The sequence below is a fragment of the Scophthalmus maximus genome, chromosome 6, assembly GCF_022379125.1.
Source record: "Scophthalmus maximus strain ysfricsl-2021 chromosome 6, ASM2237912v1, whole genome shotgun sequence".
Classification (NCBI taxonomy): domain Eukaryota; kingdom Metazoa; phylum Chordata; class Actinopteri; order Pleuronectiformes; family Scophthalmidae; genus Scophthalmus; species Scophthalmus maximus.
The window spans coordinates 8,974,988-9,000,000 of NC_061520.1; the positions used below are offsets into that span (position 1 = coordinate 8,974,988).

Below are 25,013 nucleotides of genomic sequence, written 5' to 3' on the forward strand. Positions count from 1 at the left end.
CCAGTTATAGGAAGAATTATGACATACATACGGAGATGTAAAAGCTGTGCAAAAAAAGAGTCAGAAACCATAAAATATGAAGAGTATAATAAACTTTGCATTTGCAAGGAAAACAAAGAATTTGGGTTACCTGGATCAGAATATAATATAGTATTATACTGCAGGTTCATGTTTATACAAGGCTTTTCCAATGGTTCAACGCATTTTGGAAATGTTATGTTTTGTCGGCACCTGAAATTTTTTGGGGGAATTACTTGTTAAATGTTATGTTCATTTAAACCATCATATTAGGAAATTGTCTTGTTTCTCTTTGGTGAGGATTCCTCCAGAGTGATACAGGATGAGTAACCCGAGGTAATGGATCAAACTCTCTTCACCTGTAATATGGGAAAAATATATATATATATATGTCTGTAATAATTTAAGAAATCATTGTCCCAAAAATACTTTGGCAACCAATTCTTTAGCCACAACAGCGCGGCTGTATATTGTTTCGACTCTCATTGTAGTCCGGCCTTCAACCTGATCACAATCAGCAACTGGTGTAATGAAAGAGGTGATTAATTGCTGGATTGATCCACTGATCAATCAACAGCCTCTCAGGTAGAAATTGGAACTCTAATCCCTGTTTAATTGCTGGGAATATTAGGAGTTTAATTGGATCCTAGGTTCAATTTAACTGAACATATATCAGTGTGAATTATTGAGTACTGTTGATTCAAAGTAGCAAAAAATGTGCTCTTTTTTTTGCTTTAATTTATCGTTATGAAGTAAATAATATTACGCAATGTAATGGAAACTATAACCAGAAAGATAAAAGATGCCCGTTGGGAAAGGAAGCACAGAAGGCGAATACATATTGTGATAGAAAACAAGAGTGGACCTCAGATGGACAGTCGCTCAGTGGAGTGAGCGAATGTCCATCTATAAGATGAGTGAAATATTCACTCAAAACTGGATTCAACTTCTAAAATTTCTGAGAGACTTTTTACAGAACAGAAACCAAAACCAATCCCAGTCTCAGCTTTTAGCTAAGCATTATGGACAAGTCGGTGCTCATTGCCATAATCTTCTTAAATGTTGATGCCGCCAACAACAGCTTTGACAAATAACTCCCCAAGGAGCAGAGAAATTCTTAACGCTTCGGATTCGTCCTTGATATGTGCACCTTAACAGGGCTGTAAAGTTGCAACTGATATTTTACTATACCAGAAAAAAAGCAGACATTTTTCCAAACAAGAGGCTACTTAACGTGGGTTCATTTAGCGTTGCTAGGTTTTTTTTTATACTGATGTGTCATGCTGTAATGGCATCAAACAATCAATGCTTTTATTGTTCCACTGTACACAGCAGTCAGCTTTAAGTTTCATATGATCACATACACAACTGGCAGGTCGGAAAGTCAAAGTGCATGAGAGCACGAGGGATAAAGTGTGTGGCGGTAAAAACATGATGAAAAACACAGGAAGTAAAAACAAAGGGAAAGAAAGAGAGGTAATGGGAGCGGAGGCTTGTAGCTGGAGAAGGTGACCCTGAGATCCAGGCAGGGCCGTTCATTTAGGCATGCAGGGAGCAGAGCAGTGACAGCCAGCGCCAGAGTAGCACTGGACCCCTGGAGAGAAGCACTGTAGCAGATGGAATGAGAGAATTTAGATTAAACAATCCCACACTGCACAATGTCACCATGTCAATGCTGTTCTCTTATCAGAGGTGATGTTGGACTCAGGCACCTGAGGAATTTGGCAGGAAAAGGGTAGATTTCCTCCGTTCCTCTGATATGCAGCCTTTTAAGGTGAATATACACAATTTGCATGTTTTTTTTAGGGGGATGCAATTTAAGTATTTTAATTATTGATTAATTTAAGCATTTTATTGATTTGTTTCTTTTGTTTTTTTCCCCCCAGGAACAATGCACATTAATCAATATCTTTGTAAATGTGCCAGTGTTAGCCGAAAAGGCAAATTTTAAACTGTTGTCACTACGCCAGGTGTTGAATTAGCCCTTAAAGAAATAATAAAACCCACAACATGGGAAATTAGAACAGCCGAAAGCAAAAAAACACCAAAAAAAGGAAGCAGCTGAACGGGATAAAAAAAGCTAAAAAGAGCAGGGCAAGCATCATGCAAAGAAGGATGTGTACATTGCAGGCTTATCAATCGATCAATAATTTATTGTTAGTTTTAGAAAACAGTAAATCACAATATCACAGAGTGGGAGGTGTCGCAGTCCAGACCTGAAATGTTCAATTTACAGCAAATTTAAAGAATATTTAGCAATTCATTATTGATAAAAGACTTTTAAGTAAACTTAATCTCAACACTATTCATTGTTCCTGCTGTACGTGCTGTACATACTGTATATGTACAGGGATGGCTGGGATTGGCTGCAGCTCCAGCCCCCCGTGAACCATAAAGGATAAAGCGGTATATATATATATATATATATGTATATCCTGTATTTACAGAATGCCATTTACCGAAAAGTGGCTTCAATTAATAGTGTCAGAAATGGAGTTTGATGAAATGTTAATTGAAAATAAGTTTTAGGTGGAATACACACGATTTCAGATATGACAGATGTTTGACAGGGAAGTCGTGTAAGCCTGACAGAAGACAATGAGCCCATGAGGAATCAAAATCAATGAGATATACAATAAGAAGAAAGAGTGAGTATGGACAGGGTCGGCAAAACTCATCATTATTGGGTGCGGGACTTCTAATCTGTCCACCTCGGTCTCATTCTCCATTTCAAAGAAGCATTGGCGTGTGATGGCCGTGTGGCTGTAGAAGTGATACTCCCTCCGTAGCGATTGGCCGGCCAACTGCCTGATGTATTACATCTTCTGATTACCACCCACCACACACTCTGATAAGATCCCAGCAGGAGGAGGGAAGAGGCCAGAGGCCAGAGCGCCAGTCCTCAGAGAAGTGTATGTCTTTCGTGAGCCAGTATCAGTATGTCTGAGCGTATGAACATGTTTGTCCGGCCGCTCAAACATCAGCACGTCTTGATTGTTTTACTGAAGAACACCTCCAGCCAGCACTTCACATCATGCTGGTGTGAAAAAAGGGAAATAGAATCACTACCCTCACACACTCATCCATGTGCTCATGTGCTCATGTGCACACAATTGACATGATTTTTCTTGGGCATGTCGACAAGGTATATTAGCAGCCACTTGCAATCAAATAAGTAGAGGACAATCTCCCTTGGTTCTACCTGTTTGTTCGCTCGCCAGTGTAATTTTCCAGAGGAACTGGATATTTTTACACTTCTTTCAAAGTCAGACTGGCCATTGCGAGCACCAGGAAAAATTTGGATGGGCAATTAAAACTTTCGGCAACACTTTTACCATGTCCGTCAGTCTCTTGACCGGCCGTCTCCACGTGCCTATCATGCGGGGTGTGTATTTTTTTTAACCCTTTCTAAACATTTTCATCTGAAGAAGACCCCACTGTGATATAAACATTTTCCATGTAAATACATTTGTCAGCTGTGCACGCATCCCTGCCTTACACATGATTTTTCATCCAATTATGCTCTCAAAATAACTGGAAGTAATTAACAAGATTGTCGGTGTGTTTCAACACTGTTTGCCGTTGTTGCACTTATTGTAACTACCAGGCTGCTGAGATAATTTTGCTTTATTATCACTCACGTTGTGCCTTCTCTTCATGACAGAGCCATTTCTCACAAAGACACTCTCTTCTGACTAATTCAGTTCCCTGAAACAGAATTTATCTTCCATTACTACGCACATACAGAAATACAATCATACTTCCTCTTCACTGAAAAAGAGGAGAAAAGGGCTTTTGTTGCCAGAGATTGTCTCATCTTTTTTTCGATGGAGGGTTCCTGATCACCTCCGTATATAAACTATTTGAATTTATAATGTGGAACTGATGGATGAATTAATTTCCGCGGCCACTTGTCAGATTCAATATTGTGCATTTATCAGAGAGCGCTGTCTGTTCTTCTCACTAGTGTTACAAATCTACTCTAGCACGAAAATGTTTTTAAAAAATCTGAAAATAGTGATAAACAGATATTTATCTCTACCTTCTGTCACTGATACTTTGTCTGTTATGGTTTGTCTGTACTCTGCCTTTTTGCCAAGGGTTTAAGCACACATGCACAAATGCGTGCGCGCACACACACACACACACACACACACTCACCCATTAATGCAAAAAAAACCTTCACACACACAACACAAATGCCACACAGGTACAGATGGATTTTTTAACATCAACAGCCCACAGCCATCTTTCCCCTCATCTTTACCCTCATCTCACTCTATCTTTTCCTCATCCTTCTTTCTGTCTTCCCTCTCATCTCCTGAACCTCCAGAGGGTTCCTCCTGATTCATTATTTCCTGTCAGCATGTGTCTCTTGAGGCCTCGCATGCACTAGAGCCCCTTCTCTAACTTCACTTGAGCTGGTAAATGTTGTGCACAACCCGTCTTCCTGAAAAGCTAAAAAATGTGTGCGTTCACGCTTTAACTTTTAAACAGGCAGTAAATACTTTTAAGTAGATAATGTGGAAAAGCTGGTGTGCTTGACTCCAGGCTTATCGGGAAGTGGTGTCGGGTGCATACAGCTTGAGATATGCCGGTGACGAACATGTGACTGCAGAGTTCGCCTTTATTTCAGCCAGTATTCTCGACAGCAATAAGAGTTTTGAGAGGATAGATATTAAGGATATATAGCACAAGGCCTTCTGCTACTTTGTCCCAGCGGCAATGTAGCAGTAAATAATCAGGGTGCTACAACGGTTTTGGGCGGTGGATTTTGAGCTCATTTTAAATTTCATCAAAATTGAATGAGCTAAAGTAGAAATAGAATATTACAGAAATAATACTGATATAAACAAGCCAAGAATAGAACCAGCAGTGTTTGCTAGGCCTAGTGGCTAGTGCTCCTGCTGCCTTGACTTAACACTATGTCAGTGTATGTGAGAGGAGGATGAATTCTCAAGTTATAATGAAAATGTATAAATTAACAAAAGAAATAAACAGCAAGAGTCCACAGGAGAAACAGAGAAAAAGAAACAGAGAGGGAAGTTATTGTAAGACAGGGGCTAAGGACCTTGTAAAGTGGGAAACCGTAACAAAATGTTGATTTTGAAATGTGGACACATGAATGTAGGCAGACAGGCCACAAATTAAAGGAGAAACCTGAATGAATGCACGGAGAAACAAAAAAATGCAGATGCTGATCACAAAAGGCATGAGGGGTCAGGGACCGGTTTAAAAAATGATTTGAATGATATGCTATGAACTTCACAGATACAAGATTCTCAACCCACTTTCAAAACCTATGGGAGATTCTGGATGTTTGACTGCGTTCTTCAAAAATTCCTTGTGAGCTAATGTGTTCGAGAGAATTATGTTCGTCCCACCACTTGTACAATTCATGCCAAGGAGAAGTGGAGATGTTCTGAGGCTTGTACAACCAATTATGACAACAATTATGTCATAATTTCCTGATAATTAAATAACCACAAATAATATAATAAAAATCTCAACTTATCTGTCAAATATGTCATAAAACCTGATCATGTAACAACGTCCCAGTAATGTCATAAAATGTCTTAATCAATAATGTAATAATCTCTAATATCTGTAATAATAATCAGTACAGAATAAGTATATATAGTAAGGAATATAGTATTATATGGAGATACTATATGCAAAAAAAGGACTGATTTATTCGGCTCTTCATATCTTAATATCATTCCCAAAAAAATAATAGCTTTTCCTGTTAAAGAATAAGGACTAATTTACAAAAACAATGCATTTCCAAAGCATTACCACATCACTGGTGGCATGCCAACACAAAATTGGCCCAGTTTTTTACAATATTGGGAAATAATTTAATTATTGGGTTCTGCATTTATTAACTTACTGGTACAGAGATGGGCTGCACGGTGGTCTAGAGGTTAGCACATTCGCCTCACAGCAAGAAGGTTCTGGGTTTGAATCCCGCTTCAAACCAACCAGGGCCTTTCTGTGTGGAGTTTTCATGTTCTCCCCGTGTATGCGTTGGTTCTCTCCGGGTTCTCCGGCTTCCTCCCACAGTCCAAAGTGCAGAATGGGGTTAGATTCATTGGAGACTCTAAATTGACCGTAGGTGTGAATGTGAGAGTGAATGGTTGTCTCTGTATGTGGCCCTGCGAATAGCTGTCGATCTCTCCAGGGTGAACCCCGCCTCTCGCCCAATGTCAGCTGGGATTGGTTCCAGTCCCCCCGTGACCCTTAAATGGATAAATCGGTACGCGATGGATTAGATTAGAATATTATTGTTGACATTATATTTCATTATTGGAAAGCTGTAACTTTATCAGTTTTATTACACCTTTGATTGGATTCAAGTGGAGATTTTAATACATTAGATTATTATTATATTCCATTATTGGAAAAATTGATTTGTGCAAAATTAAGCTTAACCTGATAATGCAATAACCTCCCGTTAGAGTAATTATTTTGCAACGAGATTATTATACTATTGGTCAAGCATAACATTTTAGTTTTAACATTTTTTTGGTTTCATAAAATGTTTTAGGGATTTAAGTGTAGATTTTTTTAAAATTACATTATCGGCAGTTATTCCATTTTGACATTATTGGATTCTACAAGGTTCATAGTGGCCAAAGATTTTACCAAAGACAGAAATACACAGACACAAGAACAAAGGCCTTACTCTGCATCTTGTGTCTTTTGCCCTTCTTGCTATCAGCTCCATTGATTCTATCAACGCTGTGTGAGTCGATAGTATCTCTCTGGTATTCGCATGTCTTCTCTGGAGAGCGGCAATTGGGGACATGAGGGTGAGAGAGAGCGAGCGAGAGAGAGAGAGGACAGAACAAATGTGATTTATCCAGGGTTGGACGGCAAGCCAGTAAAGTCCACACACTGAGGAGGATCAGGGGGTTACAGAGGGGAAAGTCGCAACTGCATAAATACTGACACGACAGTCCTCAACATGACTGCTGTGAAATCCGTTTTAAAAGCCCACATTCTTTTACAGATTTTTTAAAAAAATACAGTACCATCCCATACCTTTCATTCTTCTAACTCAAGAGTAAGATGTCGACATTTCTGTTATTCTGACCACGTAGGTCTCAGAGTCTTTTCTGGACGGACTGTCATTTTTACTTTGAACTCTCGTGAGTTATGTGCAGTTGCAAAGCAATCTGGCACCAGCTTGTCGGGGGTCAGACACCTTAATGATCTGACTTGAGACCTTGGACTGTCATGTTGGCCACGGAGAAGGAAAAGGAAAAAAAACATTTGTTGTATGAACGCGATCAGTACTTTATGACAGGTCATCATCTCACTATATAAAATATAGTGGTACAGGCTGCATAAATGGGAGCAATGCAATTAGCTTGGATGTGTCAATCAATCCTATCGTTATACGATCAGATTTAATCTGAGCATATTGAATCATTCAATCATCAATTCAGCGTTCAGTAAATTATGGGCAAAAATGATAAGAGTGAGAGAGGGCATGAAAATAAAATATTGGTGCTGTGACTAGGTTTTGGGTTTCAGACAATTCTTTTTGAAAAAAACCTAACAACTAAAAATGACAGTCACAACGGCAACAATGCATATATAGGTAGGAAATGCACCACATTTAACAACAGATAAGAGGCCAGTCAGTAATTTCTCTCACAGAGCTGCCAACATTTTCTTGCCAACCAAACAACAAACTGGAAACCATTTAAAACTTTCCTTTGTTTTCTCACTTTATAGAAAAAGAAGACTTTTAAGTCGTTTTCCCTCAGTGGATAATTGTTTTGTTTCCAAACCCCCCTCAAAATATCTTTAACTACTGTTCCAACATTTAATGTCTGTATATCCCTTACATTTTGCATTCAAACTGACTTTCAGTGTCCTGACTGTCAGTGGTTGTGAAGGTCAGTCTCCTCAGATACAACCCTGACTGACTGCACTGACTTTGGGGCAAGTTTTTGCGAGTGTGAGTAAACATGTTCATGATCAGACCTCACTCTTCATTTGCAAGGAAAAAATTTTTAAAAAATTTTAAAAAATTCCGAACTGATTATTTTGAATTTTCTAAATATCTTAAACTTTTTGGAGGTCAAGGTCACAGGTCAAGGTTTGACTCTTGAGTCACTGTGTAAAGTACAGAGTGAGATTCAGAGAGGGTATTAACAGTTGCGTGCCTGTCAGCCAAAAGCTTCCATCTCTTTACAGGAACTTGTCCTGATTTAGCTGGTGTAGAAAATGCTACAAGCAAATGAATGGCACCTTAAAATAAATTAGCCCGAGAGTGTGTTCTAGCACATTTGGTTACCGTGCTGCTCCCGTCCCAGGAGAACTTATGGCTCATGAAAATAAATAGATGCGTGATATCAAGTACCCAGGCGAGCAGTGCCAGTGACAGTCGGAGTAGGAGAAAGAGACCACCAGCCCCATCTACAGAGCTTGCGTACATACAGTAACAGGGTGGTGCGCAGACCCTTTAGATGGGCAGGTGCTCAAAGTTATTAAAACAAAAATAATTGTGCCTTTTACAGTAGGTCTCGTTTCAAAATACACGGCTATGTTTGCATTAGTTAACGAAGCAGCACAGATACAGAACAGACATAAAACCATCTACCTGAGCAGACAGACTGTATGAGCACAGATCTGAGTGATCCCTGCTATAAAAATTGCATGGCACTGCTGGACCATGACTGACACACACCCTTCAGTGCCTCCTCTTCCACTTCACTGCAGTCACATTCATGGAAAGAAACCAAAATATCGAGCAGGGACAGGGGAGGGGGGGGGGGGGGGGGGGACGGGACTGTGCAGAATGAAGCTTCAATATGAGAGAGAATGCTTGGTCCAAAGTTTGGGGGGTTGTACTAAAAGAATGAACAGGAACCTTTGGGGCGGGGCTTGTAGTGCTCAACGTGTCTGGCTGGTTGAGTACTCAAGCGTTTTATATAAGCCGGTCTATGTCCGCAATAGCTCGTAAAAATCATCACCAACAGCAGCACAATTTGAATCTCCTCCATGTTGCTCGATTTAAAATAGCATCATCGTTGTTGTACAGTTTTCTACATGCTGCCACCTGGTGAACTCAAGTGGAAAGGCTTGTTGTAGCCGTCGGTTGTTCAAACATCAGCATGCTTATTTGACTAACCTCTCCTAGTCTTCAGAACTTGGTGGAAACGCACGTGAACCACGGTTTTGCAGGAACTGTTAGGTAGCTTGTGAACAGTTCCTTGGACTAAAAGATCCAGGTACTTTTGGTCGAAACAGAACACATTGATTTTACTATGCTTCTCTCGATCTCTCCCAGTGTTGTGAGCAGCTATCGGGACGAGGCTTTACCTTGGGTTTCATCTGGAATTGCACAACCTTGGTTCTCTAGATGGAAAGTTTTCAATACAATATGGAGATCTTTTTTTTTATTATCACTCACTTCCTTTTGTCTGTACCTTTAAATTGTCATTATATTAAATACTGTTCAAAGGGGACACCAGAGGGTTGCCAAGTTGTCATCCATCTAAATTGTTGGACATGTCAGACTCATCTTGTCAGAGGAAGATTTAAAAATTGTCAGACTTGTTTTAACTGGTAACAGTTGAAGTTGCACTATATGAAACTAAATTTGCAATTTACAGCGCCACTGTCAAGACAATTTATTAATGACCTGAGTGTGAGACGAACAGACCAACAAGCTGACTGGGACTGCCGTCCCTGAAGCCCCCCATTACCGTTGCTAAAACCTGAACTGCATAAATCTGATTTAATAAATGATAGCCACTGGTGTAGTCACAAAAAGAAGGAAAAAACCCCCCACAAACACCCATTAATATCTGTTCCCTGAGTTCCACTTCTCAATTGTAGAATCTGAACTAAACGTAACCACAAAACAGTTTCCTTCAGGCTTAATTTGACAGTCCATCTTTCAAAATCTGTTTGTAGAGACCCGGTTAACTCTCTGGAGGGTATTTGTTGATCACTGGCACCATTCTGTCATTCAACAAATACCAAAGATTTACCTGAAGACAAAGACTTGAAACAATACTGCTCATCAATCTTTCCCTCTGTCACTGTTGTGTTTCTTTTAAAGACCTGTACTTAGTGCCACTGCTTAAAATATTACAAACAGATAAATAGTAAAAAGAATATTAAAAAAATAAAAATTAGATGGGGTTCATGGATGAAACTATTAAGAGTTTCTCTTAAACTAAATAAGAGTCGAGGTTTCATCTAGTGTATGTTTTGAAACACCTTCAGTAAGGGAAACTGAGTAAACCTTCTCGCAGTTAACACAAAACTGGTTATAAACTAATTGCATCAATATTTCTAAATGTGCCACAACTGGAAATACAAATGTTCAAAGTGTCCCCAAAACCACTTCAAATCGCAACATCAAAGAACATATGATGCTTTTGCAACTGAGACAGTTACATCTGCTTTTCAAGCGTCCCACCTTTTGCAAAAAAAGGCAACGTCATAGTTTTTCCGAACTTTTTTCTCAGGTGGGGTGAAAACTGCTTATGGTCTATTGATTTCTCTCTTTTTTTCACTTCCTCTTTCCCATTCTGCAGACTCTACACTTTTTTTTCTGTCCATTTGTATGTCCTGCTTCTCTCATCAGTAGATAACAGTTATCTGCGCAATTATTTGTAGCCAAGTAGATGATCAATAAAAGCTTATATAAAACCCAAAGACACATTAACATAAGTGGGTTTGAATGCAGATGCTACCAGGAGGTCTAGTAGCTGAGAAGGGGGAGGAAGGGGCGAGAGACACGGAAGTGTATTCTAGTAAGTTTGTGGCTGCAGGCATTACCACCTCCACTGCACCTGTCAACACACCGTGTGTGTATATATATATATGTATGTACACTCAATATAAACACAGTCACGTGGCGCTGAGTGAGAGAAACTGGGAGAAAATTTACACTGAGCCAACAATGTGTGTCCGGCCCATCTGCTGAGAGTGGACAGCAAAATGAGTCCATGCAGAGAGGAGAGGAGAGGAGAGGAGAGGAGGATATGATGTGCTGGTGACACACAAAGCATTTTAATTGAATAGCATCAGAAAACTGATAAACAACATGCGGAGGAACATAAACACCCTTCTTTGTGTTCATGATTCACAGGTTCATGATATAGTATCATACATAACCGACAGTGTAACCATGCATATGAAATATACTGTGTATGCAGGTTCTACAAGAATAAATCACACAACCACTGCAAGACGGTAATGGGGGGGGGGAAAGAGTTGAAACAATTAGTCGGCTCACTGATTAGTGAAAAAATATCCAGCAACAAATCTGATATTATAATAACTTTTTCAAAAAACAATTGGCTCAAATCTCTGGTTCAAGCTTCGTCAGTGCAGGATTTGCTGCTTTTCTCTGTTTTATATAACTGTAAACTGAATATGTCTATATATGTCTATAAGACATTTGAGGATGAGGATCTTTGTCCTGTGCCCTCTGACATTTTATAGACAAAATGGTAAATTAATTAATCCAAACATAATAATCAGTAGATCAATCAATAATGGAAATAATTAATAGTTGCAGGCTTACGAGACTTACTTTTATTTCATTGGGAAAAAGGCTTCACAGGTGATAAGTGAGAGTATTTCCTAGAAAACAGCCTCATTAGCGTATGATGGACTGGGAAGGATTGGGCATTCGCTTCCCAAAGTTTGGGCCTGTTTCCACTCTGGAGCAGGTGTAGTCCCTCAAATAAATGTCAAAATGGAGTGCCAGCTACATGGGAAATGTTTGCACCGAGATTGTGAGAGTGAGTGAGGGCGTGAAAAAAAAAGAGAGACTGAAATAGAGTTGTTTGGTGAGTTTATTTTGAGCTCCATTACCCCTATTACATATGAGTGTGTGCTCTCCACCCTCTTCCAAATGCTGAGAATGCAGGTGGCCCACTGAGAAAAAGCTCCTATCAATCTCTCCCTTGCTATCTCCCTATCGGGCTGCCCATTTATTCATCAGCTCATCTGATGACAATCCACCCAGTCCATTTCACTACTCCTCTGCTTCTCCTCCATCTTTCAGATAATCAGTCCATCAACAGATCCATCTGTGCATCCACCCAGCGATTCATCTACCTATCCATTTATCTCCCCATCATTCATCCATTTGTCTATCGTGTATCCGTCCGTCCATCCATCCTCGCACACAGTGTCGCCTGCTTCCATCAGTTCCCAGCGGCACCATCAGTAAATGCACCCCAGTTGTTTAAAGTGCTTCACATGAATACAACAGGCTGCGTATGTTAGACTTCCACACAACAGACAGACGGAAGAACAGAGGAGCTTTTCGATCAATACGCGAGGCGAGCTGTAATCACTCCTGCGGCTCAATAGTTCTGGTAAAATGCATAATACAGCAACAGGGGAAAACAATTAAAAAACACTGAAGGAAAACAATGTACAGATGCAGTTTGAAGGCGTGGGTGATGGAGTTGATTACCAAGAGTCCCTAGTCACTAAAATCAATTTAGACGCTCACAGATATATCCTGTAATTGAAATGGATTCGTGTTCGAGGATTATTCTACTGTAGCATGTGCAATAAAACAGTGTTTAGAAACAGAATCCCTGCAGATTAAAAGTATGGGAAATACGACCTGTTTGCTTTCATAGCCAATGTTAGATGATGCTACAACTCACATATCCGTACACTGGATATGAAGTTGGGCGGAAGCAAGGGGGTGAAAAAGTCTGGTTCTTTTTCAAGAACATATACCTGCAGGCTGCACCCATTGGAAAGATTCTAGCTGTCAATTACAATCATCGCCAATTTAATCTAAATGAGACCATAATTTACAAACTGAACATCATGCTAGAGATCGAGACCATAAACACCTCAGAAAAATGTTTATATTATAAATCAAGTGAGAAGAAGAATCATTTTCTCATAGTCGCCCTCTACTGATCGTCTTGGCCTCACTTTCTGGACCAGGTCTAAATTGTTGTTTTTTTTATACACAGTCTACGCTAACAAAAGATACAAAATTAATTAACAAATATTTCAGATAATTAAATTGACAAACTATGTTTTCTGAAGATGCCATCTCCCTTGTCTCTCGATCTGGGCGTTAGGACAAGGAGAGGGGAGCTGTTAGTGGTGGGTCACACGCAGCAGCTAACCAGCATTGTACATTGATAAAATATTAATAATTAGTTTAACCAACTAGTATTTCTGGTGCCGACAAGGGGGGGTAGCAACGTTTAATCGTTAGGTCGATTAATCAAACACATCCCTGTTATCAGACTGAAATCTTGACATCATAAAGTAGATTGTGACGTGATTAGCAAAGAAATGACCTTCTGATTATCCCCATTCTTTTTTCCTTCACAAAAATAAGCACCTCTGGACAAAAGAAAATGTATTTCCAAATGGGCATTTCCAGAAAAAACGTGTTATGAAAACTGAAAATAAGTTCACTTGTTCTGTGGCTCTGTGTGACATTACCCCGCCGGGGGAATAAAAACATTGTAATTATTTCTTATTTTCTAGGTTTGCTTTACTAGACAATTAATGAATTATTGAATTCTTATTGATTTGTCCTCTGTTCTCGAAATGGAATATCTGCAATTGTCTGTGGAGGCGAACCTCACTGGTGATCTTGGGAGGAGGAGGAGAAACAAATGCAGAGGGAAGAAGTTTAGCTGCACGTGTCATTCGCAGACACCCCTGTAGGCCAACCATTAGCAAGCAAGAGGCAATCACCATTTCATCAATGTTCACCGCACGGCCTCCCCCGCATCCCCTCTCTTTTATTCATGCCAGCTTTCTTTTTAGTTTTGTTTTTCCTCCTCCATTTCTCATTTCGATTCTATTTTCATCACTCTTCTCAGCCTCTCTTCTCTCCTTCCCCCCAGATGACGTGGTGGTGGTGGACGCATCCATTCACCTGCTTCTGCAGGCACTGATGAATGTTGATTTGAGTGAAGAACACGAAAAAAAAAACAGAGTGAAAGATTTTGTTGCGCATGTACGATAACCACAGGTGTGTCTATCTGCGTGTACGTCGATGTTTGTGTGCATGTTCGTGAATGACCTGTGGCGACCTCCTGCACCCTGATGGCAGCAGAGGAGAGCGTGGCGGTGCTTTGTGATAATGGGAGGATGCAGCACTCATTTTCTCTCATTGCAGGCGTCTATCGCTCTCTTTCTCTCTCTCTCAGGCAAACACACACACCTCTCACCAGCCTCTTTCCCTTCGTGCTGCCACACCATACGAGCATGTACCTGTATAGTTTCTCTCCGAAAGACTTCCCTTGCCACCTTATCGGCTCGAACCAGCTCTGACAGTGCTGGCCCCGCTCACACACACCTTGTCCCGGGGGCACACCACATTATGAAACAATTATTCCCTTAATTGACAGTTAATAAATCTAAAGTCAATTTGACCTTGCCAGCTTAACCTTGAGATTGAGAGCCGTGGTGGTCCTGACACTGAGATGAGGAATTTTGATGGCGGGACGGAGGGCAATGAATGACTAATGTCGATCGACTTATATCTACACCGGCAGTGAAATCACTCTCAGTATCTTCTTGTCAGCGTAGAGATAGACTGCACCCGGTGTGGGATGTGAGGCCTGTTTGTTTGCGTGTGCGTGTGTGTGTGTGTGCGTGTGTTCAACATTTCACCTCATCAGAAAATTCCCTGTTTATTCGGCTGAGCTGATAATTTAGGTGTCAATTAGACGTTTCATTTGAAAACTCTGCAAAGCTTCTGTCTCCTCAGGCAACCATCTTGGCGACAGTGTGTGTGTGTATGTGTGTGTGTGTGTGTGTGTGTGTGTGTGTGTGTGTGTGTGTGTGTGTGTGTGTTTCACCCCCCCCACCATTATCCTCCCAGGGGGTCAAAGGTTGTATATTAACAGGCAGTGCAGTGTTTTCTGAAGTAAATCCAAACCTACAATGATCAACTATTGTGACCAGCTTAAGATCAGTTATGAAAAAAATATCCATTTATAATCACAATGACAACCGTTCATTCTGCTTCGCTCAACTTCACATCATCATACTTGTCAAATTTAAAAGTTCAACTTCTTGCAATGCGACCAAACACTCAGTCGACACTCATCAAATCAGCATCTGAGCCAAACATCAACACGAAGACCCCCGTTTTTTAACGTTTGGGCCCCGCTTTCTTCACAAATGCCGAAACATTTTCTCCATCAAAATCCATAGCGCGCGCTGGATAAATTTGTCTCCACTTTGTGTTGCTTTGACAAGACGGAGCCGCGGCTTCATGGCCGACTGAATTTGTGTGATTAAAGAGACGACAAGCAAAACCATCTGCTTGTCACATCCATCTGTCATCGCCCAGCGTTCGCCATCAGCCGCACATCACTCAAAAAACAACAGCAAGTTGTGGTGAGAGAGAGAGAGAAAGAGGGAGGGAGGTGAGGAGAGAGGAGGGGGAGCTGAAGAGACCGGGAGGTGCAAGTATGAGAGTCAGAGGGTGTGACTGAAAGTGAATGAGGGAGAGAGGGTGAAAAGACAGAGCCCAGGGGTGATGGAGAGAGCGACAAACACGGCGAGAAAAAGGAAGAGATAGATGGAGATTTTTTTTTTTCTGCCCGTCTGAGCCGGCCTGTTGACACCGGTGCCCCGACGTGCCCACAGATTTTCTTTCGCTTACAGAAAGCGTCCTGCGAGCTCCCACCGGTGTACGGTCGAATTTCAACAGACCTTTATTCTGTCTGGTTCTTATACTTTTCGTCCATGTCCTCATACAGAAGGACTAAGTCACCGCTCAGAGTCCTAGCAGCAACAAAAGAAGACTGATCTGTTTGCAGAGAAAAGAAATCCAGTCATTTTTTTCATCCCCTATATATACATATATATATATATATATATATACAGAAACAACATGTTTAATTTTATAGTATTCATTTAGACTGTAGCTGTGCGACTAATCTCAATCTACATCTCTTCATGCAGTGAACGATGAGTCTAATAATATATGCATTGCGAATGAGTAAATCAAATTGCCACTCAGCATAGAGCTGCAATTATAGGTCAATTAATTCTATTAATCGATCAAAAGAAAATTAATCTGCAAATCTCTTGATAAATGACAAATTGTTTCAGTCATTTTTCAATGTTCCAGCTTCTCAATTGTGACGATTTGTTGCTTTTCTTTTGTCACATGACAGTAAATTGAATATCTTTGTTTTGTTAGATTTAACTTGCAAACTTTTTTAATTATTGATGGGAAAACATATTCTGCAGATTAACCGACGATGACAATAATCATCAACCGCAGCCGTGTGTGGTCGTCCTTTATTCTAAATGGCCATAATAAGAAACAGAGGAAGTAGGAAATGACTGGATTCCTCAGCAATTCGAGACTGTGTGAAGTGAATGAGGTGGGTCTTTGTGCAGAAGACACCTTGTCATATTGCCACGTGCTCTCCTTTTGTCTTTTTCACTATTTTTTTATTCAATTTCATTCGTTCTCTTCTTCCTCACCTTCTCCTCCCTCTTCTCTCTCCTTTCACCTCAACAATGTCCTCTCATCCTCAGAAAAAACACAGTCAGCAAAGGGGCCTTTGGGAGTTTGTGGGAAAACCAGCCCTCATCTTTCATCTTACGATCCGGGCCCTTTTCTCCCATCTCTCTCCCCCACCTCCTCTGGAGTTTGTGTCTCCTTTTCTCTTCTTCCTCCTCCTCCTCCCTTTCCCCCTCTCTCTCTCCATCTTTTTCCTCTCCCCCCCTCCCACCAACTCTCTCCAGGATTATCGATTTAGCGTAGGCTGTGATTGAGTCTCACTGGGTGTAATGTGGGCCCTAAGGTGTCTTCTGAATGGAGAGCATCATGAGTTATGGACTAACTATAGTCACTCTTCCACAACACCTGAATCACAGGCAGACCCGACACACACACACACACACACACACACACACACACACACACACACAGAAATTGCTTTCTCCAATGCAAACCAACCCTTGTGTGCAAAAAAAAGGACACACATTGATCATAGTTACACTCACTGACACAGACACACACACGGACACACACACACACAGACACACACACACACACACACACACACACACACACACACACACACACACACACACACTATCTGATGCTCATTATACTCACAACTTCGACACAGGTGAAACGTAACAATGTCATTCTACCACCTCTGGTGCTTTTGCTCATTTGCAATCAGGAAGATTGAATCTAGCAGTGACCTCTAAAATGGTCTTTTTCTTTCATTCATATAAGGATATTTAATAATATTATATTATATTATATCCGTGCACAATCAGCAGACTCACAATGATAGCAGGGGTTGAAGAGAATTAAGCTTGACTCACCATTAAAACAGATGAAGACGACGTGCGTCGGTGTGTCCGTGCTGAACCATCTGAGGATCATTTTCCCTTCTCAGGTTTGTCTCGAAGTCCAGCGGCAGAAACCAGCTCTTTCACGTGTGAGGCACTGGCTCATCCGTTCTTTACTGAAAATGATCCTCTCTGTAGAAAAAAACATACATTGGTGGTAAATAAATGACTGCTTCACTAAAAATGTACTCATGTTGTGCTACTTTATACTTGTACTTTACTACACCGAGGAGGGAAATGTTGTACTTCAATACATAGCTCACTACTAGTTTTGGGTTTTGAAAAGCGCTTTATTAATCCAATTTATTATTATTACTTTTACTAGTTACATTTCAGATTAAAACATTCAATATAGAAAATACGAGCTTGAAAAATATCAGACTATGCAATAATAATATAAAGCAACATATGAATTAGTATTTTGTTCTTCTATATAAACTTTACTGAGTTTTTAACAAGTTTATCTTCACAGGGTTACTGTGCTTCTCTTCTTAGTCTGTTTCTGTTTGTCAGGTGGGATTGTCTCTCATGTGTTTTTATTTTGTTTTAATAAACTGTGTTTTCAACTACTTGTTAATCACGAATATTGTCTTGGTTTATTCTCTGCGGCGAGAAATTGAATTTTTGATGCTTTAATTTGTAAAATAAGAGGTTTTAAAGAAGTCGAAAGAGTTTAAACAGCTAACCAGGGTTAGCATGGCTAAGGCGGCTAACATCGGCAGCTACCGTGTAAAGTGACGTCACACATCAGAACCGTTGACCTTGAGTGAACCCGGTCCAGAACCACGTGACAGTGTAAAGCGCTTCACCTGGTCGAGGGAGTGTCGTCGGAACTCTGTCCGTCAGCTCAGATGGCGCCGGATGTCTGTGAATATCCACTTCCTGTTTACGTCCTCAACACCTGCGTGAGGGGGGGAGCAAAAAAACAAAACAACGCATAACGCAGTGACGTCACGGTCGGTGGACACGCCCCCCTTTCAAACATCTTTTTTTTCTTAAACTTTTCATTTTCTCAAATAAAAAAAGTGCATTTATAAATATATATACTCCCTATGATGCATAAGTGGACCGACACTTCATTTCATTGGTTTGTTTATGTGTCTTTTCTTTTTCTTTTTCTCTTATTTTGTTGAGTGGTGGAGAGGGTACAGATATCACACTGCCCAAAAAATACACGCTTTGAAACCGTTTCAGACGTAAGTAAGTCTGGAGTCAGGGAAATGTACTGGAGTATTAAAAGAAAAGATGAATAGATAGATTAAAATAAAAAGTGCCCAAAGCCTGTGTTCTGTCAAATCAAAAGCAGAGGGCGACTCCACTGGTTGCAGAAAGAAATCTATTTCTTTAGAAGTCAATGAGAAAATGAGAAAATCTTCTCACTTGATTTATAAGACAGGAAGCATTTTACCTGAGGAGTTTATGTCCTCAATCTCTAGTTTGAAGTCTTCTTAAATACAGCATGATGTTCATTTTGGATTATGGCCCCATTTAGAATAAAACAGATGATAAAGTACGGTATGTGCACTGGAGCGTGGATACAGCGTAGGTGACAGCTGGTACCGTACAGTCGGTGCATGGTTGCAGGTGTAAGTGGACGAGCTCTCAGTCAGGCCCACCCCCTGCTTCTATGTCGTAGTAAAAAACAAGATGGCGCTGGTCATAATGCAAAACTTGATGCTTCAAACGAGCAGTTTACAACCCAAGGGTGACGTCCCGACGGGTTGCCACTTGACTACAAATGGATTTTAACATGGCACACTGAAGGAATGTGACTACAGAGATATCTCCCTGCTCGTGCTCATTTAAATTTAGCATCGTGCACCTGAATTAGCAGAATTGATTTCAGTCTGATTACCAAACTTCTTTACAGGGATACCGCATACATTATTGATGACAGTTTGGGAGCATATAACGGGTCTGCATAATTGATTAAAAGGCGTTTACTTTAGCACAAGCCACTTGAATTTGCAGCTGGTGTTTCCAAATGTATGTTCGCTTTTTATCCATGCATTAGCCCCCCCCCCCCCCCCCCCCCCTTGGCCACCTCAAGCATCCTACCTGCCCCACAAGCAAGACGCTCATTGTAATTCGTGAATCCTATTAGGATTGGCCCCAGAGTCGGCCTCTGCTTAGCAAATAAATAATGGTAATGATGATGATCCCTCATCTTGTCACTGGGGCTCTCCCCCGGGGCCTTGCAGTGCAGGTGGAGGAAGCCTCTCCTGGCCTAATTGGTTCCAACCCCGCAGTCTTCTCTCCAGCCTTTTCTCCCGCCCTCCCTCCCTCGCTCTCTCGCTCTCTCTCTCTCTCTGGGCCCCAGCACTCAGTTAGTAAACTTGTCCATATGTGCGTGTGTGTGTGTGTTTGTGTCATCGCCATCTTTATTTTAGTCTCGAACAAGCTTGAAACCACACATACACATCAGCACTTTCTGTCTTTCTGTACCTTACCTCTGTACCTCCCTCGTCCTCACACAGATGGATGAATGAAGTAAACACACACACACACACACACACACACACACACACACACAGATCTATCTATCTTCCCGTGTAGTGTCCTTTTGGCAGCCAGTGAATATAAACACCTTGATATGTTTAATGCTGCCAGACAGGAAACTGTTTCCACTTCTCTACCTAATTGTGAAGTCACTACAGCCCCGTCACCACACCTCATCATATTTTGACTTTTTTGTGTGCGTGTCTCACAAGATTGCAATGTCATTTTGAAGTATGAGTAATGGAGATTAATATTTGTACCAATCAGATTAAATAATTGAATTTTGGCGCTTCAGTGACAAATGGAATGAAATAAATAAAAGGGCGTTATTCTGAAACGGTTATTAAAAGGATCATGTCAGTTAATCTGATGCTTCAGATTAGGAAACATGAAACTTGATTCACATTCACGCTGTTGCACATGGACACACTCACACACACACGCCAGTAAAAAACCCAAATTCTAAAAATAAATCTAGGGAAAGGCCAAAAATGTTGAGGTGCTTCAACGTCTCGGAGAAGAAGCAAAATTAGTATTGGCCCTTTGAAGAGACTTTCTGAACCCTTTCTCTGAAAATCAATACCTTCTCTGCTAGGCAAAGAGGATCTCTAATATAGTTTTCTGTTATTATTTTTCCTCACACGCTACATTTCTCAGCAGCTGGTGGAAGCAAAGATGGATTTTCTCTCTGACTGGATGTTAAATGTGATTCTGAGTGTGGTGGGTCAATGAGATGATGCAGAGCCTGCACTCTTAAAAAGTCACTTTTCTGCTAAATCTAAACGTGCAGTTTCGACGTCTCACAGAGTCGTTCGGCTTTACGGTGCTGCATATATATATATATATATATTATCGTAACATGGATGCTTCAGTTAAAGGCATAAGTTGTATGCAGCTTCAAACTGCACCCATGAGTGTGATAATTAACACCTCCAAATCGCAAATCAAGGGGAGGAGGATAGTGGGACATTTGACAGCAATTTAATCAGTGGATTTAATACAGAGTATTGATACTGACTGAAGATTGATATCTGCATTTGGTTGTTTCAAAATCATGAAAATAATAGGATTATAATGACTAAATTAATCATTCCAGCAGCTCTGCATAGTTATTTTCAACCACACGGCATTACACATCGGCTTCACAACTGTTATTTACAACAACCACACACTGTCTCCCTGTGGTGTGTGAAGTTGCTTCAGTAAGAATAACATGTGTGCTTTGCTCCGTATCTGGTGCAACAGGGACCTCTGTTGGGTGAAATCACCTCTACAAGTACAACATGCTGCACATCAGTATGTCATGATATGTATTGAGTTAATGAAAACATGAATGCATTTTACTGATGTCCTGGATGTCCTTTGTTGTGAAATTCCTGGATATTAAAAGTTAAAATCTTAAATCTCCATCTACCCACACATATTTCTTGCAGAGGTCAAATTTAGCACTCAACTGATAGAAGCACTTTAAAAAATAATAATAATTTGGTTCTGCAGCAGAATATTTCTTGTAATTTCTTTTTTTTAAAACATCTTTGCTCTATTACTTTTTTTAAATGTATTTTTTCAGATTTAGAAAACCGAGCTTGACAGTTCATTATGGACCTTTGAAACAACAGTTGACCAAACAATCTTATCTCAAGCTCCAGATACTCACTCATCTTAAGCTTTGGACCACATCACACACACTACTCACCAGCATTGAGTTGCCATGGATACACGCACGTGTAAACGTTCAATCTGTATTGAACGTGAAAGGTCAACAGGTCGCAGAGGAATCATGGAAAGCTTCAACATCTCCAGTTTGCTTTCATTGCAAACGGAGCAAACTTCTCTTTGCCCGCGACGACCATGTGATACAGTCAAAAGCTCCAGTACGAGCCAAGAAATGGATTTGAAGTTGAGATTGTTTTGTCAGGGGTAATTAATATTTACAACTGACAAATAATAAAATTATTTAGGTAGACATTATACATTTTTACTTACTAATTTTATGTGCCTTCTGTTTGTTTCTACTCGAGCAAATGGAGTCAAAGTTTACCTGCAGTTGGAAGTTTGTCTCCAACAGAAACAGAAATGACATTCTCTTGAACTGAACACAGTCACTGCCACAGCCTCACGCCGCCGCCCCCTCCCCCTCCGTGCCCTTGCCCTCTCAACGCCTCATCACATTGAAAATCATCCACCCACAAAAAACGACAAACATTTTGGCATCCCTCCTCCATCCTGCCCGTCTGGAGTGGCAGGGTCAGGGGGTCAGGAATGACAACATGGCAGCTTTGATATCTTCCACGCGGTCCCTTTTCGGGGGCCAGGGCGGAGTGAAGCAGAGGCTGTTTCTCAGGGGGAAGTGACCCGTGTCTGAAGGGGTGCTCTGTTGCCCAATCGGACGACTGCTGAGGCCTGGCAACGCTACCTGCTTGGGCCGCGCTGCTCCTCTCCTCTGACAGACAACAGTGGAGAAAGGAGGCGTGACCGGACAAGTCATCATCTGCATCTGAACGCGGCTGTTGTGCGTGTGTGTGTGTGCAAGTGCGTGTGTGTATGTGATTGTGCAAGTGCGTGTGCAAGTGCGTGTGTGTACGTGCGTGTGCAAGTGCGTGTGCAAGTGCGTGTGTGTGTATGTGCGTGTGCTAGTGTGTGTGTATGTGCGTTTGCAAGTGCGTGTGCAAGTGCGTGTGTTTGTGTATGTGCGTGTGCGTGTGTGTGTATGTGCGTGTGCGAGTGTTTGTGCGTGTGCGTGTGTGTGTATGTGCGTGTGCAAGTGCGTGTGTGTGTACATGCGTGTGTGTGTGTGTATGTGCGTGTGTGTGTGTACGTGCGTGTGCGTGTGTGTAAGGGAGAAGAAAGCAAACAAACAGGTTCAGACTGAGTGAATCAATCTAAACTAGGCAAACAAATGGAGAAAGAGCAGAAGAAGAACAAAGAAAGGAAGGATTCTTCACTAATAGCACTCAGAGGACAATCAGAAGTTAGGTCAAAAAAGTGAAACTGTGTCTGTTTGTCTCGGTGCCGTGTTATCCAGGCCCGTTGTCAACACCGGAATGTCTCCACGGACAAACAGATGCCATTCCCCGCATTCCTGATCTCCCTATACACAGCAAACCATCCCCACACTGGTTCCTTTGGCTAATTACACTGCACCCAGGGTACATGGAGAAAATAGCTCAGCATCCCTTTGAAGTTGTAGAAAAATGCCTCCGCCTCATCTGAATCTTTGCTCCCCGACATGTGAGCAAATGGATAAATTCTCGCCTCTGCCCATGAATGACACTAATAACAATGTGACAACAAATTTCTGCACCTTTGCACAAATTCCCCCCCATTTTTTTTCTTTCTGCTTGTGTGACACTTGGCACTCAAGAAAGATTTCCACTGCTGTTACAAAAATGATTATAATATGAAGAGGCAAACAGAAATGCTGGGTCTTTATATGCAAAAAAACAAATATGAAATCGCTTTTCTATTAAATGAAGATAAGTAATAATGCTTAATCTGCTACTAGACACTCCCATCGTTTGTATAAGCCTGAAAACAATGTACCCAAAATAAAAGAAATAGGCAAATGATCTTCAACCTTTTTCATTACAGTCATAACCCTGGTCTCTTTTGATGGTAACTGCTTAAATGTCACAACTAAATAGTCTGGTATATAATAATAATAATAATAATAATAATAATAATAATAATAGGTCTGCTTGTGCATGTAAGCTTTGTGTTGTGATGTACGACGTTGTAAAAGGAACAAATGAGAGTGTGTTTGAAATCAAAAAGAAATGACGTGCTACAGCATCGCTGCTTATTGGCACCATGAGCGCTGGCAGGAGCTTCGACGTGACGCCTGACGCCTGCTGGTCCTCCTCAGATCTCCTGCAGCAGGTTGGCGGGGAAGAAGCCGAGCTTGCGTCCCGTGCTGACCTTCAGGTAGCCGTTCACGTCCTCCCCCTTCTTCACCACTATCTGAGGACACGCGCAGCAAACACACTTCAGTTCTAATTTTTGCAGCTGGTACAATTGGACAATACTGTAGGATTTTTTTCTTCAGTGTGTCTTTGCGTACGTTGCATTATAGTTTGACCACCGCAAAATTATTGACAACGCACAGCTCAGAAAATTATAAAGTCGTGGGTTATATCGTCTCTCAAGTGCAAACGCCACACTGGAAATATGTCCAACTTTGGGCACCACGTGGTGGAGACACACACCGTAGACAGTGTAGCAGACGGCAGTGAATAGTTTTTCACATCTTCACAGGAGGAGAAAGAATTTATGGTTTGGGGCATATTTTACAGACGGTGATGGTTGAACTGGAACAGCTGCGAGGTTTAACAGCAGCACTGGAGGTTTGGCGACTGAACGTAAACCGCTGCAAACTGCAACAGTTGTCTCACGACGCATTCTCATGCTTGTGTTCATTTCTGTATATGGTGTGTTTGTGTGTTACTATATAGACGTGTCTATTTTCACATGTCAGCACACGTGATATATATATATATAAATTAAATGGAACTTTAAGTTAACCAACCGAATCTATGTAGTATGTGGATTAATTAAGATTTTAACCAAGCAACCTATAGAGGTTTAATTTCAAAGAGACAGACAGTGATTTTGGCTGCATGTTAGTGTTGACACTTCCTCGGTGTGTGTGTGTGTGTGTGTGTGTGTGTGAACCTGGTCTTTCTTCAGAGTGATCTGGCCCATCTCTCTGTTGCCGACAAAGGAGCGCGTCACCTTGTAGACCATCTCCCCTGCTCGCACTCGGATGATGTAGTTGGCAGGTATGAAGCCCGTTCTCTCTCCGATCTTCCCCTGGTGGAACAAACGGCTTTAACAATGAGCTGCCGCGGCTCCAGTTTCACAGTTAGATCACTCCGATGGCTCGATAATCGAATCCATTGTCCGTCGTGGCTTTGAAACAAGAGCGACTGACAAAAATAGGCGGACGGATGATGGTGATGATGATGATGATGATGTTGATGATGATGATGGAGGAGGAGGAGGACGCAGCTGTTTCTGAAATATTTTCAGCTCTGTACCAAGAGATGTAGCCACACAAAGTCGAACCACAACTCATCCGTTGGTCTCATTTTGAGTAAAGTATAAAGTAGAGGATCGCATGAATTGGGGAGTGG

The 25,013-nt window shown here is 41.2% G+C and overlaps 2 protein-coding genes across 3 annotated transcripts in view; both read right to left on the bottom strand.

Annotated features, from left to right (window-relative positions):
* The window catches only part of LOC118310062 (neurexophilin-4), a 93,682-nt gene extending 75,401 nt beyond the window's left edge, over positions 1 to 18,281 (bottom strand). For both annotated transcript variants that reach the window (XM_035632829.2, XM_035632826.2), the window contains exons 1-2: positions 18,192 to 18,281; positions 17,356 to 17,514 (exon numbers count right to left, since the gene is read on the bottom strand). The gene's annotated coding sequence lies outside the window, so the exon portion shown is untranslated. The remainder of the gene's footprint in view (positions 1 to 17,355; positions 17,515 to 18,191) is intronic.
* Positions 18,282 to 22,682: 4,401 nt separating this feature from the next.
* The window catches only part of LOC118309439 (SH3 and cysteine-rich domain-containing protein 3-like), an 8,139-nt gene continuing 5,808 nt past the window's right edge, over positions 22,683 to 25,013 (bottom strand). Inside the window, exons 12-13 of the mRNA XM_035631562.2 lie at positions 24,553 to 24,690; positions 22,683 to 23,841 (exon numbers count right to left, since the gene is read on the bottom strand). Of these exons, the coding sequence (XP_035487455.2) occupies positions 23,743 to 23,841; positions 24,553 to 24,690 (237 nt within the window). The 3' untranslated portion in view covers positions 22,683 to 23,742. The remainder of the gene's footprint in view (positions 23,842 to 24,552; positions 24,691 to 25,013) is intronic.